The following is a 13,955-nucleotide window of genomic DNA, read 5'->3' as shown; positions in this document are numbered from 1 at the left end:
AAACCCACACCAGCCTGCAGCTCGGCCTCCAGCAGCTGCAGATCAGGCTCCAGTCCTAACCATCAGTCTTCCTGAAGCTCACAGACCGGCCCCAGCCGCTGTGCCTGAGGCCGGGAGGCTCCTGCTAGCGCCGACAGCTTCCGCTCCCCCAGCCCAGGGACATGCTGGCATGTTAAGTTCATCCCCAAATCTAATGCTGGCTGCGCATACTGCAATAACGTAACTGAATTCAACCGATGAAAGGTGAATGATGAAACAAGGCAGCTGTGCCTCTCAATATTATGTTGACTGCTTTAAAAAGATTTATAGAGAGTAGCTGACGCCGAGGTCTACTGGAATAGACACAGGAAGCAGCTACAAAGATTGGGGCTCAATTATAAAAATCTAAAGACTCTGCACTCAGACTGCACCATACCTTTGAGAAACAGGTCCTAGAACTCACGGGCAATGCATTATGGGTGAGGTTTATGCAGGAAAACCGAAGAACTACAATCGACCCCATTCTAAGAAGATACCTGGGCTCCGCACCCAAAGCTGAGTGAGTGAGGCACCTGCAGGCTTTAACCTAAAACAGAGGGCCGGTCCCTGCCTGCCCGACCGCCAGTCCTGGCCTACGGGGTCCAGAGCCTTCACCAGGACTTTCCAGGGCGTGGGCTCCTGCTCGAGTCATGGGATGCCAGCAATGGGACCACGTCTCACTGAGCAGGAGTGAAATGTGGTGTCAACTAAAACACAGTCTAGCGAAGCCAATGGAATAATCTTTCCAATATCCACTCACTCGGGACCAATAAACAAGCAGCCAGGACGTGAAATTTAGGGTTACCTTATCCAGCAAGTAGGTGGCAGCAGAAAACCTTTTCACCAAGAACGTGTTCCACATCATCAGGGCGATGCCTGCAGCAAGCGGAGAAATGCAGTGAGCGGAGGCTCGGGTTTCCTCTCCATCACACGGGACGCACCCGGCTTCCTGAAGCTTATACAACTACGCGGGCTGTTTACCGAGATTTCAGCTCCTATGCCTCAGGCAATACGTATAAAGTTAATAAAAACCTTCACTTAATAAAAAACAGAACGGGACTGCCGAAGAGGATATCCAAATGGCCAGTAACCATAAGACTCAAATCTTTAGTGATAAGAGAAAGATAAACTAAAACAGTGATGGCGAACCTATGACACGCGTGTCAGAGGTAACACGCAAACTCATTTTTTTGGTTGATTTTTCTTTATTAAATGGCATTCAAATATATAAAATACTACCATATGACCCAGCGATTCCACTGAAGGAATGAATACAGCTTCATTCATACAGCCAAACACTGGAAACAAACCAAATGTCCATGAGCTGATTGCTCTCATATATAATCATCAAATAAAGTGATAGGTAAAAAATATTAACCAAAATACAGAAAATATAATTAAAAAGCACACCCAGGCTTTATGCTTGCATATTTAATAAACTATGGCGTTTAAATTAAAATTCTGAAACAGCTGTCAGAACTGTCAGTGCAGCATGACATCACGTGCAGTTACACCCACACAGCCACTCCTGGCGGAGCAGCGGGGCCCTGCCAGGCTGTGAGGAGACCGGGAGCCGCGGTGCACACGGGGGCCGAGCCCTACCCTGAAGAACACTGCCTGACGTCCGCAGGTAACAGTTTTATCAGGGAGGACACACGACTCTGGGGACCGTATTCCCTGAGGAGTCACTTTAAATCTTATTTTCTTTTCCTGGAAGAAGGTCTGATCTCAAACGGTGAGTAATGAGCTAATTTCCAAGCTCCCCTCATGTCACATGAGGCCTTGTGGAATTCCTGCCGTTTGACTTCGTGCCTCCGACAGGGAGGTGGTCGCGGAGGAGAAAGCAGCAGCTTCTCTAGAGCTGACCACATGGACCGACAGTGACACTTCCTCCTACCACCCAGACCTCGTCTCGAAACCGCGGTGACCCACGAGCCCAAGGCTCAGCTCCTCAGCTCTGCTGGGAACTCACCTAAGTGGAACCAGCAACCTGTTTACAATTTCTCTACAGCTGCCAGCCACTCCCTTTTCTGGACAGTATTTCTCTAAGCAGTTAAGAAAGCCAGTATTTTGTATAAAACAATACACACTAATGTTTAGGTGGTAAGACCACCAAATAGGAACATAATAGGATGTGAATGTAAAGATTCCTGTCCTTGAATCAGTGATGTTTTCACGCCTGTTTACTCACCGTTCTGAACGTGTGCGTTAAGGATGTGCTTCAAGTGTTCTATTGACCTCACAAAAAAACGTGCTTCCTTACATGAAGGGAGAAAAAAAGAGCAAAAAGAATATCATTTAGTAAGTGTTTCAAATACAAATGGAGACTTCTCACATAAGCTTCTCCATAAAGCTACATAAGGATGCTGCAGTAAGAACATGGAAGTATTAGGTAAGAAGTAATTTTTCCTGAGATAATGTCATGCTCTCTTAAGTCCACATCACCTATATAATGATTGATTCCTAGACACCCCCAGGTCATAGATGCTGACACCTGGGTTCAAGATTTACTGTGATCTGTACATCACAGCAGCATTCTCCAAGAAATACTTGCATTCCACACAGATATGCAAACAGTGCATTTCCTGCTTTGCAGTATCATTCATTCATTATTCAACAAATATTTGTTGAGCAACTACTATGCGCCAGGTTGTGTGAGGCACCAGGACCACTGTAGTGAACAAAACAGACCCCAATCCTTGTCCTCGCTGAGGTGACACTCTAGTGAGGGGGTCAGATAAAATATGCAAATAAACCACACAGGATGTGAGTGATCAATGCCAAGGAGAAAACAGAATGCAGTGAAGGGAAACAGGAAACACTAGAGGGGATGCTGGAACGTCCACTCTTTCTAATCAAGGTAGTTTAAGACTCAAATACAGTTTGTGAAATGTTCCCCAGAAATTTCCAGATGTTTGCTGAGTAAGTTTGTGGCCTGTACAAAGACTAAACAAACACATCACCTTGGTAATTTCAAGTGTTCCGAGCCTAACAAAGCTGTGTGTGCAAAATGGACCTGGGATGGGGTTGCATGGGGCAGGAAGATAAATATTTAACAGGAAAAAACCCACGCAAATCAGAAAAGCGGCCACTTATTTCAGATGTAGCAGCTCTAATGGACCAGGATAACACTAGTCAAAATGTCAGGCACCATGCGAGCATCTTCTCTATAAACCGCTACGACCCTGAGGCAGCTGCTGCTAGACCCTCATTTGCTTTAAGGAGAAAACAGGACAAAGGCTTCAGAACATTCCCAAAGCTGTTAACCGGTGGGGGTGGTGGTGGTGGTGGTGGGGTGTGTGTGTGTGGGGGGCCCTGAACTCAGCTCTGCCTGCCTGTGGTTTATAAGTGAATGCTTAAAACAGCGAGTCTCTGAAACATCACTTTCTTAGCCGGGCACCTGGAATTGATTCAGATTTTGGCAATTACGATGCCCGTTTTGCCCTAGCATTCTTTTTCCACGTGGGAAAAGGACCCACTTCTGTAGCGAGCCTATATACGATTACCATTCAGACCGGGAGGGTGATTGGAGGGCACCGGAAGGTCCCCTGTCCCTGAGCTCTTCCTGGGATCAGACCACGCCTTCGTGGAAAGCACTTACATTTTAAAGGTCTTCCTTGAGTATGTGAGTGATTACATACTGGAGACTCTTTTTGAGGAAGGAAGAGTATCATCACTGTATTAGCGTGATTTCGTTCATCAGGGAGATTTTCACTCAGAAGTGCAACCCGACATGAGGACAGTAAGGGAAAGAGTTCTGGGGGCAGAGGGAGAAGGCAGCAGGGCACTGACGAGGGAGGCCTGGTGAACGACTGTGCCTGAAAGGGGGCCGAACACCACGTCTTCACATCTTATCTATCCTGGCATCAGTCCTGAGGGACTGACACCGTCTTAAAAAAGGCGGAGCGAGGAGAAACGGGCTGAGAGAGGCAGTGCCTCCAGGCGTGGGGCCCTTCTCCCCACACTTCCAGACGTGAACGCCCGGAGACAGGTGGTCGCCAAGAGTGGCCGAGAATGATGCCCGCAGAACTGAGGCCCCGAGGCCGGCCTGGCCTCGAGTCGCCCTGTGCACCATGAGGCCGACGCAGACGGGATGAGGGGATGCAGACACCTCTGCACAGTCGGCCCTGGGCGGGCATCAGGCTCCTGACTCACTTTTATCACGGTGACCACAGTGTGAAGAATTTCAGTTAGGTAGGTGCTATCTCATGCAGGAATTCAAAAGGAAATAACAAATATACTTATTTCCCGGCTGGCGTGGCTCAGTGGTTGAGCCTGGACCCACGAACCAGGAGGTCAGTGGTTCGATTCCCAGTCAGGGCACATGCCCAGGTTGCGGGCTTGATCCCCAGTGTGGGGCGAGCAGGAGGCAGCCAATCAATGATCCACTCTCATCATTGATGTTTCTCTCTCTTTCTCCCTCTCCCTTCCTCTCTGAAGTCAATAAATATAAATATACACACATATATTTACTTTTCACCTCTAACAGGGAAAAGGCAAAGTACACTGGTTTTAGATCCGAGGCCCCGAGGCTAAATCCCGACTCAGCAGTGCGCTTAGCAAGGAACGCAGCTTCTCCGAACCAAGCTCTAGCGCGAGGATAATGGCAGTGCCTGCACGCCACGGTTTCCGGTGAGCGTGAGGACAATGCCCAGCTCCCAGGACAGACACTTCCGAGGGGCAATCCCGTGTCCCTGTAAGTTACGTAATTAAACTGCCCGAGTGCACAGGGTGAGCGCAGGAAGACGACCCCGGAGAGGGGCGGCGTCTCACCTCCGGGTCCTTGTTCCACTGCACCACGTACTCCCAGCAGCAGTGTGCGTGCAGCACGTCCAGCTCCAGGCTGCACGGGAACTGCTCGCGGGCCGCACGCAACAGGTCTGCAAGGCAGAGGCAGGGGCTGTGACTGCCGCCTCCACAGACACGGGCGGGTCTCCTCCGGGCGCCCATCTCCCCGCATTTGTGTTACCTGGTATGGCTCCCAAGTTCACGTCCACCTCTGACACCTCAGATAAACCTCGGCTGATACCTTCCTTGGGTTCGTCTGGGTTTTCTGCATCTCTTTCTTCGTTAGCCAGTTTTAATACTTCGGGGCTCAAGTCCTGTTTAAATACCCACTTGGCCACACTGTCTGCGATGCCACCTGCCGTTTGGAGACAAGAACATGGAAAGTTGCAGCATAGCGTCTGCGGAAGGGAGCCGTTGGCAGGACCCGTATTTCCAACCACAAGTCTAAGTGCCAATGTTCAGTTTTCAGCCGGAAAGTGACCCAACCCCAGGGGAGTCACCGCAGTTCCTACCGACCACTCCACCTGTGAGGGTAGCCGGGCATTGGCTACCTAAGGGCACTTTTAGACTCACCTAAAATATTAGACAAATGTAAGTGCATATGCACACATGCCTGGATACTGCATACCTTCTACATTCACAAATTCAAAATATAGGGAGATGAAGGGATGAACACATCTTTGAAAAACACTTTCATTTAAATGTAAGTGAAAACACGGATTCGCACGATACTGGTCTAGGCTTCTTAGGGCAATATATTACTTTTAAGAGTCAACTAACTTGCCTATATGGAACATTTAGGGGCAAAATTTAGCTACAGTTAATCAACAACATGATGCTATATGCCATGTTGCAATTAATTTAGTCCAAAAACTTATCAATGCAAACTGAAAAACCTTCACTATGAAGAGTCCTGTTTATTACCCAAAACATATTACACATCTTCTGTAACTTACTGAAATGTCTTCTCTCAGTCTTTCCTCCTATTTTGATTCAAATGTACACCTTTCCACAGAAAGAATGCTCACAGTAAAATTACAATGATCAGGGGAATGGGAGAGCAGTGTGCTGGGCGAGATGTAATTCCGTATGTTTGGCTTCCCAATCACTTGCAAATTTTCCTTCCGGAATCAAGGCCCTGATGATACTGCTTCGGTGAATATGAAAGTGGTGTTCCCACACTTGCCCCGGGTGGCAGCGTGGGGTGCTGTGAATTTATAATTAAAAACTTCACAAGTCTTATAAGGAATGAGAAAATGGGTTAACTAAATAAAAACCTATAAATACATGCGTATTATAAACCCAGAAATAGTCATCCCAGCATCACAAGCCTGACGGAGCTGCTGGGAAGAAAAGGGGACGATCGAGGTCATTCAAGATGTAAATGCTTATGGTCCTGAGATGGAAGCCTGGGACCGACTCCAGGAGGCAGGAAGCCATGTGTCGGAAAAGATGCACACGGTTCAGTGGAAATTAGCAGGAAAAAGAGAAGACCTGCAGTTCTGGTCTCATGAGAGGCTTCTGGGAGGAGGTGGCATTTGAGCTAAGATGTAGAGCTCAGGGTCCAGGAGAAGAAGAATGAGAAAGGGGGAGGTGGGGAGAGGGAAGCACGCAGGCTCAGAGATGGGGACCCCCGGGCTTCACTGGTGCTGAAACCTAGCGACCAGCAGGAAGTGGGAAGGGGTTGGATTCAGTCAGCCGTGCTGGAGAGCCAGCTGCCGAGGTCACTTTGTCCGGCAGCTTCTGAACTTCGCTTAACCGTATGGGAGGCCCCAAAGACTAGCTTATGGCTTATATGCCTCAATAGTTATGGCATTAGAAATTAAAATGCAGAAATTGTAAAAGATGTTATAATTCATTTTAAAATGAAAAAATAAACCCACTGCAGGTTAATGTTTTATGAAAATAACTAATTCCCAAAGCCCAACAGGATGTCCAGGGAGGAGGGGCGCTACTCGTTGCAAATCTCTCTCCCATCTGGCTCGGTCTGGAGTCTCCGATGAGCTCTGCCTCCCGCCCACTGGGCTGCTGTGCTGGGTGAACTGCTCGGGGAAGGAAGGGATGCACCAGGCACGGAGTTGGTAAAGGGGGGACGCTGGAGGCCCCCAACCATTCTTTAAGAACGGCTGCTTATTTTGCAAGGCTGGGGGCTGGGGGTGGGGTTCCCTGAGCAAGGAATTGACAGGATCAGACTCTGAGAAGTGTGTGGTGGGCTATTTACCCATTTTAAAATCTGCGCGGATTGCTCTTTCCTATTCTTTCGGTCATTTCCATAACAGACGCTCACACCACCACAACAGCTGCAGACACACATGCTCCCACAGACTCGTTACCTCTCCCTCCTTCCAGGAGCTTCCTGACGGAGAGCCGGGGGAGCGGCTCGGCCGGCAGCGAGGGCGCCCTGGCGGGGCGCGTGTCCGCTCTGCTGTGCAGCAGGGTCTGCAGGATGAGGCAGTCCTGCAGCTGTTTCAGCAGCAGCTTCCAGTACTCGGTGTCCAGAGACAGGGCCTCCCAGGAGTCCGTGAGGGCCTCCGCGTCCGCACCCAAAACTGTTTGGGAAAACTGACAGACAACGCCCGGTGAGGACCTGGCGGGGATTCCGCATCACCATGAACTTGAGTGAGCTCTGAACCTGCGGGCTGATGGACAGCCCGGGCACATGGCACAGATGTTACCACTCAGCTGGATGAAACGTGAGGGTCGGGAGTGGGCGGGAGGCTCGGGGGCGCGGGGGATGGAGTGTGGACATTTACAGAGACCTGCGGCGCCCCCTCCCTCGGGCTGTCAGGGCCGCGCTGGAGAAGGGCCGGCTCTCCTATCAGTACCAGGACACTGACCTCTCCTCAGAATGCACTCACCAACACAGAAAACGTGTCTCCAACTTCTCCCTCATATTGCAAACCTCTCAAGCTGCTGATATTAACCGACACTATGAGCTACTGAGACTGAGGATGTAGGTGACTGCAGACCTAGCTAAGGGTCTCATCCAGGTTAATGTGGCTTCCCGCCAGAAAACATAATCTGAGCTACCACAAGCGATGGGATGTTAGCCCTCCCTCCCCACCTCCCCACCTCCCCTACTCCCCGTTTTTTTTTTTGTTTTTTAAATATATTTCTTTATTGATTTCAGAGAGGAAGAGAGAAGGAGAGAGATAGAAACATCAATGATGAGAGAGAATCATCGATCGGCTGCCTCCTGCACACCCCCTACTGGGGATCGAGCCCGCAACCCAGGCATGTGCCCTTGGCCGGAATCGAACCCGGGACCCATCGGTCCACAAGCTGACACTCTATCCTCTGAGCCAAGCCGGCTAGGGCTCCCCCTGTTTTTTTAAAGTGTCTCCAAGAGGTGAGGAGCAACCACCCAGGAAAGGGTCAGCAGGGAACTTCTGAGTCATTGGTGCTGCGTGCCCCACACACCCTGTGCTCACACAAGCGAGGTCGAACACAACCGCTGCATTTCCAGGAGCTGGAACAAACCGGGGAAACATGTGGTCCAACCCTGGCCTCTCTCGCATGGGAAACTGAGGCTACAAAACTCATCTTTAAGGGACTCGCCACCGATCACCAGCCACTGGCAGAGCCACAGCAAGTTCAGCTCTTGCCCCCTTGGGCCACGCGTGCTATGCTCACATGTGGGTGCTGTCTGAATAAACAGACTAGGGAGCGCCCCTCACCCCCTCCTGACCCTAAGAACGACAAGTAAGAATGGGACACACAGCTTAGACCCCCGAGGCTGCACAGCGCGAGGACGTGCGGTGCCTCCGCAGGTGGGACCAGCACGGACAGACGCTGCGCCCTGCCACTTACCTTCTTCTCGGTCGCGCTGTCCGAAATCTGTGCGGCCACCGAGTGCCCCACGTGCGCGGACAGCAGGGCAGCCCCGTTGTTCTCAGACTGAACGCAGGCCGTGCGCATCTGCTGCCACCACGGGGACACCGACTGGGAGTCCCACGTGTCGTCGAGGGCCACTGCAGCCAACGTCAGAAAGGAAGCTTAGTTCCCCAGTTCTGGGCCCGGTTTTCCAGATTAAACACAGTTAGAACTAAATTCCCAGGGACGAACTGGCCTATTTCTGAATGAACTGGAAAATTGGTCTAAGTCTAGCGGAGTCAGAACACGTCTATTCCAGTTACTCTTGCTGGGTTGGTCACCTTGCTTCTGGACCAACTTTAAATCCCTGCTTGGAATAGTTCATCATTGCGGAAATGGAGCATCGAATGTTTAATATAATAGGTTATTGTTCTCAGCAGAACAAAAGTAAGAAAAGTAATAACCTCCACCAGAGACCATTAGATTTACCTCCGAGTTAAGCAAACGCACTGTGCAGATTACATTATTTTTGGTGACAGCACAAAATGTGACTTTCAGAAAGCCACGTCCTCGCAATGCATGAGGGCTCTGGGGAGAAAGACTTTGCAGGAGACACGATCTCTCTTCCCTGCGGCTTCTCCAGCACTTCAAGCCCTAAACAGGCTTCCGAGAGCGGAGGCCGCGGACACGCAGGCCAGGCCCCAGCACTTTACCTTTCATCCGGCTCAGGAGGGACAGCGTCGTGTGCAGACAGCGGACAGACTGCGGCCTCTCCAGGATGTCCTTCTCCTTAGAAAGCCACACGCTCAGGAGCAGAGACTGAAAGAGATGTAGATGCTCTTCAGTCTAGACAACATTTCACTTCGACTCTCGCACTTGTACACGGGATCCAGTGTTCCTGGGGAATGAGTGGGGGCTGGGACATCATGTGACAAGGACAGAACGAGGTGCCGTCTGCCTAAGGGATCCCTAGTCCTCTGTGGAGATCTACATCCCTCCTCTCCACCTCTTGCCTGGTCTAGGTGCTGCCTTCCAGCTGGAGCCTCTGTCACACTAAGTTCTCAGTTAATGTCATCACTAGGGTCTGCGACTTTAAGTGAAATGATGTGTAACAAAACCCCAACTGTACCGTAGCCTCTCACACATGTATGAGTTAAGTTACCTCAGCACCTTACAATGTGTAACAAAGCCATGGCTACGTCAAACACATATGAGTTAAGTTCCCTCGGCATCTTACGACGCGTAACAAAGCCATGGCTACGTCACACACATACAAGTTAAGTTCCCTCGATACCTTATGACGTGTAACAAAGCCATGGCTACGTCACACACATACAAGTTAAGTTCCCTCGACACCTTATGACGTGTAACAAAGCCATGGCTACGTCACACACATACAAGTTAAGTTCCCTCGACACCTTATGACGTGTAACAAAGCCATGGCTACGTCACACACGTAAGAGGTAGGCTGTGGCATCTCCTCTGCTCTGCCTGGGCACTGGCAGTGGCTGCTCTGGGAACCAGCCAGATGCGAGCAGGACACCCACTCATGGAGTGGCGCACAGACCCGCACATAGGTTCCCTCGGCCAGAGGGCTGAGCAAGGGCCAGATCGGCTGCCATGTCCCCAGCTGGACGTGACCACAGTGACCAAGCAGGGCTCTTTTTAAAGCCAATCTTATTCTACATCCAATTTCTGACTTTGATTCTTGGGCTCTGTTTTTTGTGTTTGTTTTTTTAGAGAAGTTCCCCCTCCCTTCCCTTCGCAGCTGTGAACTGTGAGCGAGGGCATGCGTCCGTGTGCACGTGGGGTGGTAAGAGAACAGCCTGTGACGGTGGGGTTATTTCCTCGCCCTTTTTAGAACGAGCAGACGTCAGTGCTGTGGTTTACCCACGGGATGAATCTTCTGTCTACATTTCCTCCAGCACAGAGGCCAAGGTCTAACGCAGACTCTGTTAGGGAGTGCCTGACCACCCTGCACTGCAGGGAGGAAGTTCATTCCGATAGGAACATTGCTACTGATGGTCGCGGTCCACTGAGAATGCATGCATGCATGTCACATGATAAATTTCCTTTAGGGTAAATATGGGCTATGCTGTCACAATCTACAGGGAACGAGAAAAAGAAAATACTATTAACTAACTAAATATGGGGCTTATGAATGTTTTTGACCATTTTTAGAAGGTTTTCATGTATGTTCTATGATATACTTTAGACCAGCGGTCGCCAACCTTTCGGACCTCACAGACCACCAGGGGTCCGCGGACCACCGGTTGGCGACCGCTGCTTTAGACAATGGTGAAAAAAAAAAAAGAAAAAAAAGAAAAAAAAGAAAAAGATGGACAGTTCCGATGAGTGAGCAGGAGAGAACAGCGTCAGCAACAGGAAGCTCACCAGCAGCAGCTGCGGGCTGAGTCCCGCCGACTCCAGCGTGCGGCACATGTCCTCCGTGGAGCTCTCTCCGTGCAGACACTTCCAAAAGAAGAAGCTGCCTGTGGGCGGAAACAGCCGCATTAACCAGTGACCTCGCCGTTCGGACAAGCTTCCTCAACGGCCACCTACCCCCACAGAGCAACATAAGGGAGAGGAGGGAACCGCTGGTTCAATCGGCTTGACTTCTTAAAGCGGAGCCCGTCCTGACCCCGTCTCTAAGTGTACTTATGGGTACAACACAACTGCTGTGGCACAGTGCCTGCACGCCCAGAGCATCTTTAGGGAACTGACAAATTCTTCGGTTAATTTCAAAATCAACCGAAGCTCTGAGACGCTCTAGGCTCGTCCAGGCTTCCTTTGAGAGCGGGCGGGATTCCAACAGGGGGCTGTGATTCCACCCGCCTCAGGCCGCTGCCTCTCCACTCAGGTGAGTCCACCCGCCTCAGGCCGCTGCCTCTCCACTCAGGAGATTCCACCCGCCTCAGGCCGCTGCCTCTCCACTCAGGAGAGTCCACCCGCCTCAGGCCGCTGCCTCTCCACTCAGGTGAGTCCACCCACCTAGAGCCACGTGCTCCTCTTCACCCATCTTCCTTATGTTGATCGCGTCCTTCTCATACTCTAGATATTCCAGGAATGTCTTCACAGGCAACACACCATCCTGATCATCAGAAAAGCGGACAGCAGCCCTGCTGTTCTCTTGTTTGTACTTCTCTAGCAATGCCTGGAGCTTCACGAGTTCCTTTTCATCCAACCTTAGCAATACAGCCAAGTCCTTAAAAACAGGAAAAAATTCTGAATGGACGACGTTGCTCGCTCTGAGTCTGCCACGGTGTCAACTCCGTCCCCTGAAGTGAAATGCAACACCACAAGCCAAAGATGGATTTTTAACTAACGTGACTGCTCCAATGAACTTGGTTAGGGCCTTACTCGCCAATTACTCTGCGTAAAACTTGACCCACATTCATGAGGAGGCTATTTAAATAAAGTAAACTAAAAGTACCATTTTTAGAACATTTCCTGAGATTATACTTGTCTAAAATGTTCAGATTTTAATGAATGTGTTACTGTGTGATCAGAAAAAAAAATTTAACAGGGTGTCCACTGCCACTCTTGTGATTCTGAGGAAACTAAGGGACTAGTCAATAAGAAACGGACTCCTCATTTATTCAGCTGCAAAAACACTGGAGAATGTATTACATATAAATTCTCCACGTGGCTTCGGGGCTACAGAGATCGGAAGTCCCTGATACAGCCTGCAGCCTTTCAAACCACTCTTCTATACCAATGTGCAGGAACATCTCCTGATCCGATTGTTTTTCTAAATTAGGGAAAAGTACACACACACACTAAAGACCATACTTTTGCCACAGCAAGCACAACTCGCTCCCCCCATGTGACGTGAGTAAGGCTGCATCCTTAAACCAGAGCAGTTTTATCTATTTATTGACTAAGGCTGTTGTTTCTACAAATAAGCAATAAACTGCCAAGTGCTACCGAACGCATGCCAGCAGTCCATGGTATACTGGGTTTATAGACGAGCTTATGGACCATGTGCCAGAGACAGCAAAATGAATTAATTCAGCCCTGAATTTCAGTTCTGTGTGCACGAAATTAGCCAGTCAGCCTAGAGGCTGAGTGTATGGTGTGTAAAGGATCTAAAGAAGTCTACAGCAAATAAAGTTTTAATTCTTAAAAAGTGCTTTAAAAATTAAAAAAAAGAACAATCTGACAACTGATTTTTTTTTTTAATAAGTATATTTTATTGATTTTTTACAGAGAGGAAGGGAGAGAGATAGAGAGTTAGAAACATCGATGAGAGAGAAACATCGATCAGCCGCCTCCTGCACATCTCCTACTGGAGATGTGCCCGCAACCCAGGTACATGCCCTTGACCGGAATCGAACCCGGGACCTTTCAGTCCGCAGGCCGATGCTCTATCCACTGAGCCAAACCGGTTTCAGCTGATTTTTAAGAATTTGTAATTCTTTTATCTTTGCATATTACACTGAGCTATCAGGTGGAGATGCATTCTGCAGGGGATTAGCAGAGCCATCAATGTAACTACCTTTGGCAGAGTGTGAGACGGTAGCCGGGTCTCATGAAAACATTAGGCACTGCCGTAACCGGTTTGGCTCAGTGGATAGAGTGTCGGCCTGCGGACTGAAAGGTCCCAGGTTCGATTACGGTCAAGGGCATGTACCTTGGTTGCGGGCACATCCCCAGTAGAAGGTGTGCAGGAGGCAGCTGAACGATGTTTCTCTCTCATCGATGTTTCTAACTATCCCTCTCCCTTCCTCTCTATAAATAATCAATAAAATATATTAAAAAAAAAAAAGAAAACATTAGGCACTGTGAAATGCCTAGGCAATCCTGTGCACATAACTCAATCAACCTGAAGATCCTGGAAAATGGCTTTGTCATGTGCAACAGCAGTCACAGAATACTATGAATATATTACTGTTCAAATGCTTTGTAAAATCCATCTATAATCCCAAAGATAAAAAAGATGCTAGAATGTGGAAGTTGTTTCCATTACAGAGAGAAAAATCTTCTCTTATTTTTATGTTTAAGAAACTGTTATTCATGTATGCATGTTTAAAGTACATTTCAGATGCACCAGATAATTTTCTTAAAAGAACTACCAGTGACCTGACATCAGTAAAACCAGACAGCTGGCCACGGTCATACAGAAACTGGAGTGGGAGAGGGGACATACTTCTCTCTAGTCCCCATTAAAGAAACTTCACTTCTCTGTATGGAACGTAGGGATTTCATATACACGCCTCAGAAATGAATGATACTGCACTGTAATAAATAGAGATTACCAGGTGCTGTCACTTTTGTTATGTTATGTTTTATGGAACAAAAGCATAGAACATTTATTATAATTATTGTAAACACTT

General features: G+C 49.0%; 1 protein-coding gene across 1 annotated transcript in view; it reads right to left on the bottom strand.

Moving 5' to 3' along the window:
- The window catches only part of RAB3GAP2 (RAB3 GTPase activating non-catalytic protein subunit 2), a 61,225-nt gene that overhangs the window by 7,756 nt on the left and 39,514 nt on the right, over positions 1-13,955 (bottom strand). The window contains exons 20-28 of the mRNA XM_081114406.1: positions 11,611-11,824; positions 11,014-11,111; positions 9,333-9,438; positions 8,617-8,777; positions 7,140-7,368; positions 4,988-5,161; positions 4,792-4,898; positions 2,210-2,276; positions 824-894 (exon numbers count right to left, since the gene is read on the bottom strand). Coding sequence (XP_080970532.1) covers positions 824-894; positions 2,210-2,276; positions 4,792-4,898; positions 4,988-5,161; positions 7,140-7,368; positions 8,617-8,777; positions 9,333-9,438; positions 11,014-11,111; positions 11,611-11,824 — 1,227 coding nt within the window. The remainder of the gene's footprint in view (positions 1-823; positions 895-2,209; positions 2,277-4,791; positions 4,899-4,987; positions 5,162-7,139; positions 7,369-8,616; positions 8,778-9,332; positions 9,439-11,013; positions 11,112-11,610; positions 11,825-13,955) is intronic.

The sequence above is a fragment of the Myotis nattereri genome (genome assembly GCF_964212035.1).
Source record: "Myotis nattereri genome assembly, chromosome: 20".
Taxonomy (NCBI): Eukaryota; Metazoa; Chordata; class Mammalia; order Chiroptera; family Vespertilionidae; genus Myotis; species Myotis nattereri.
Note: the sequence above shows the minus strand (reverse complement) of the source record. Positions and strands in the feature narration are given on the sequence as shown.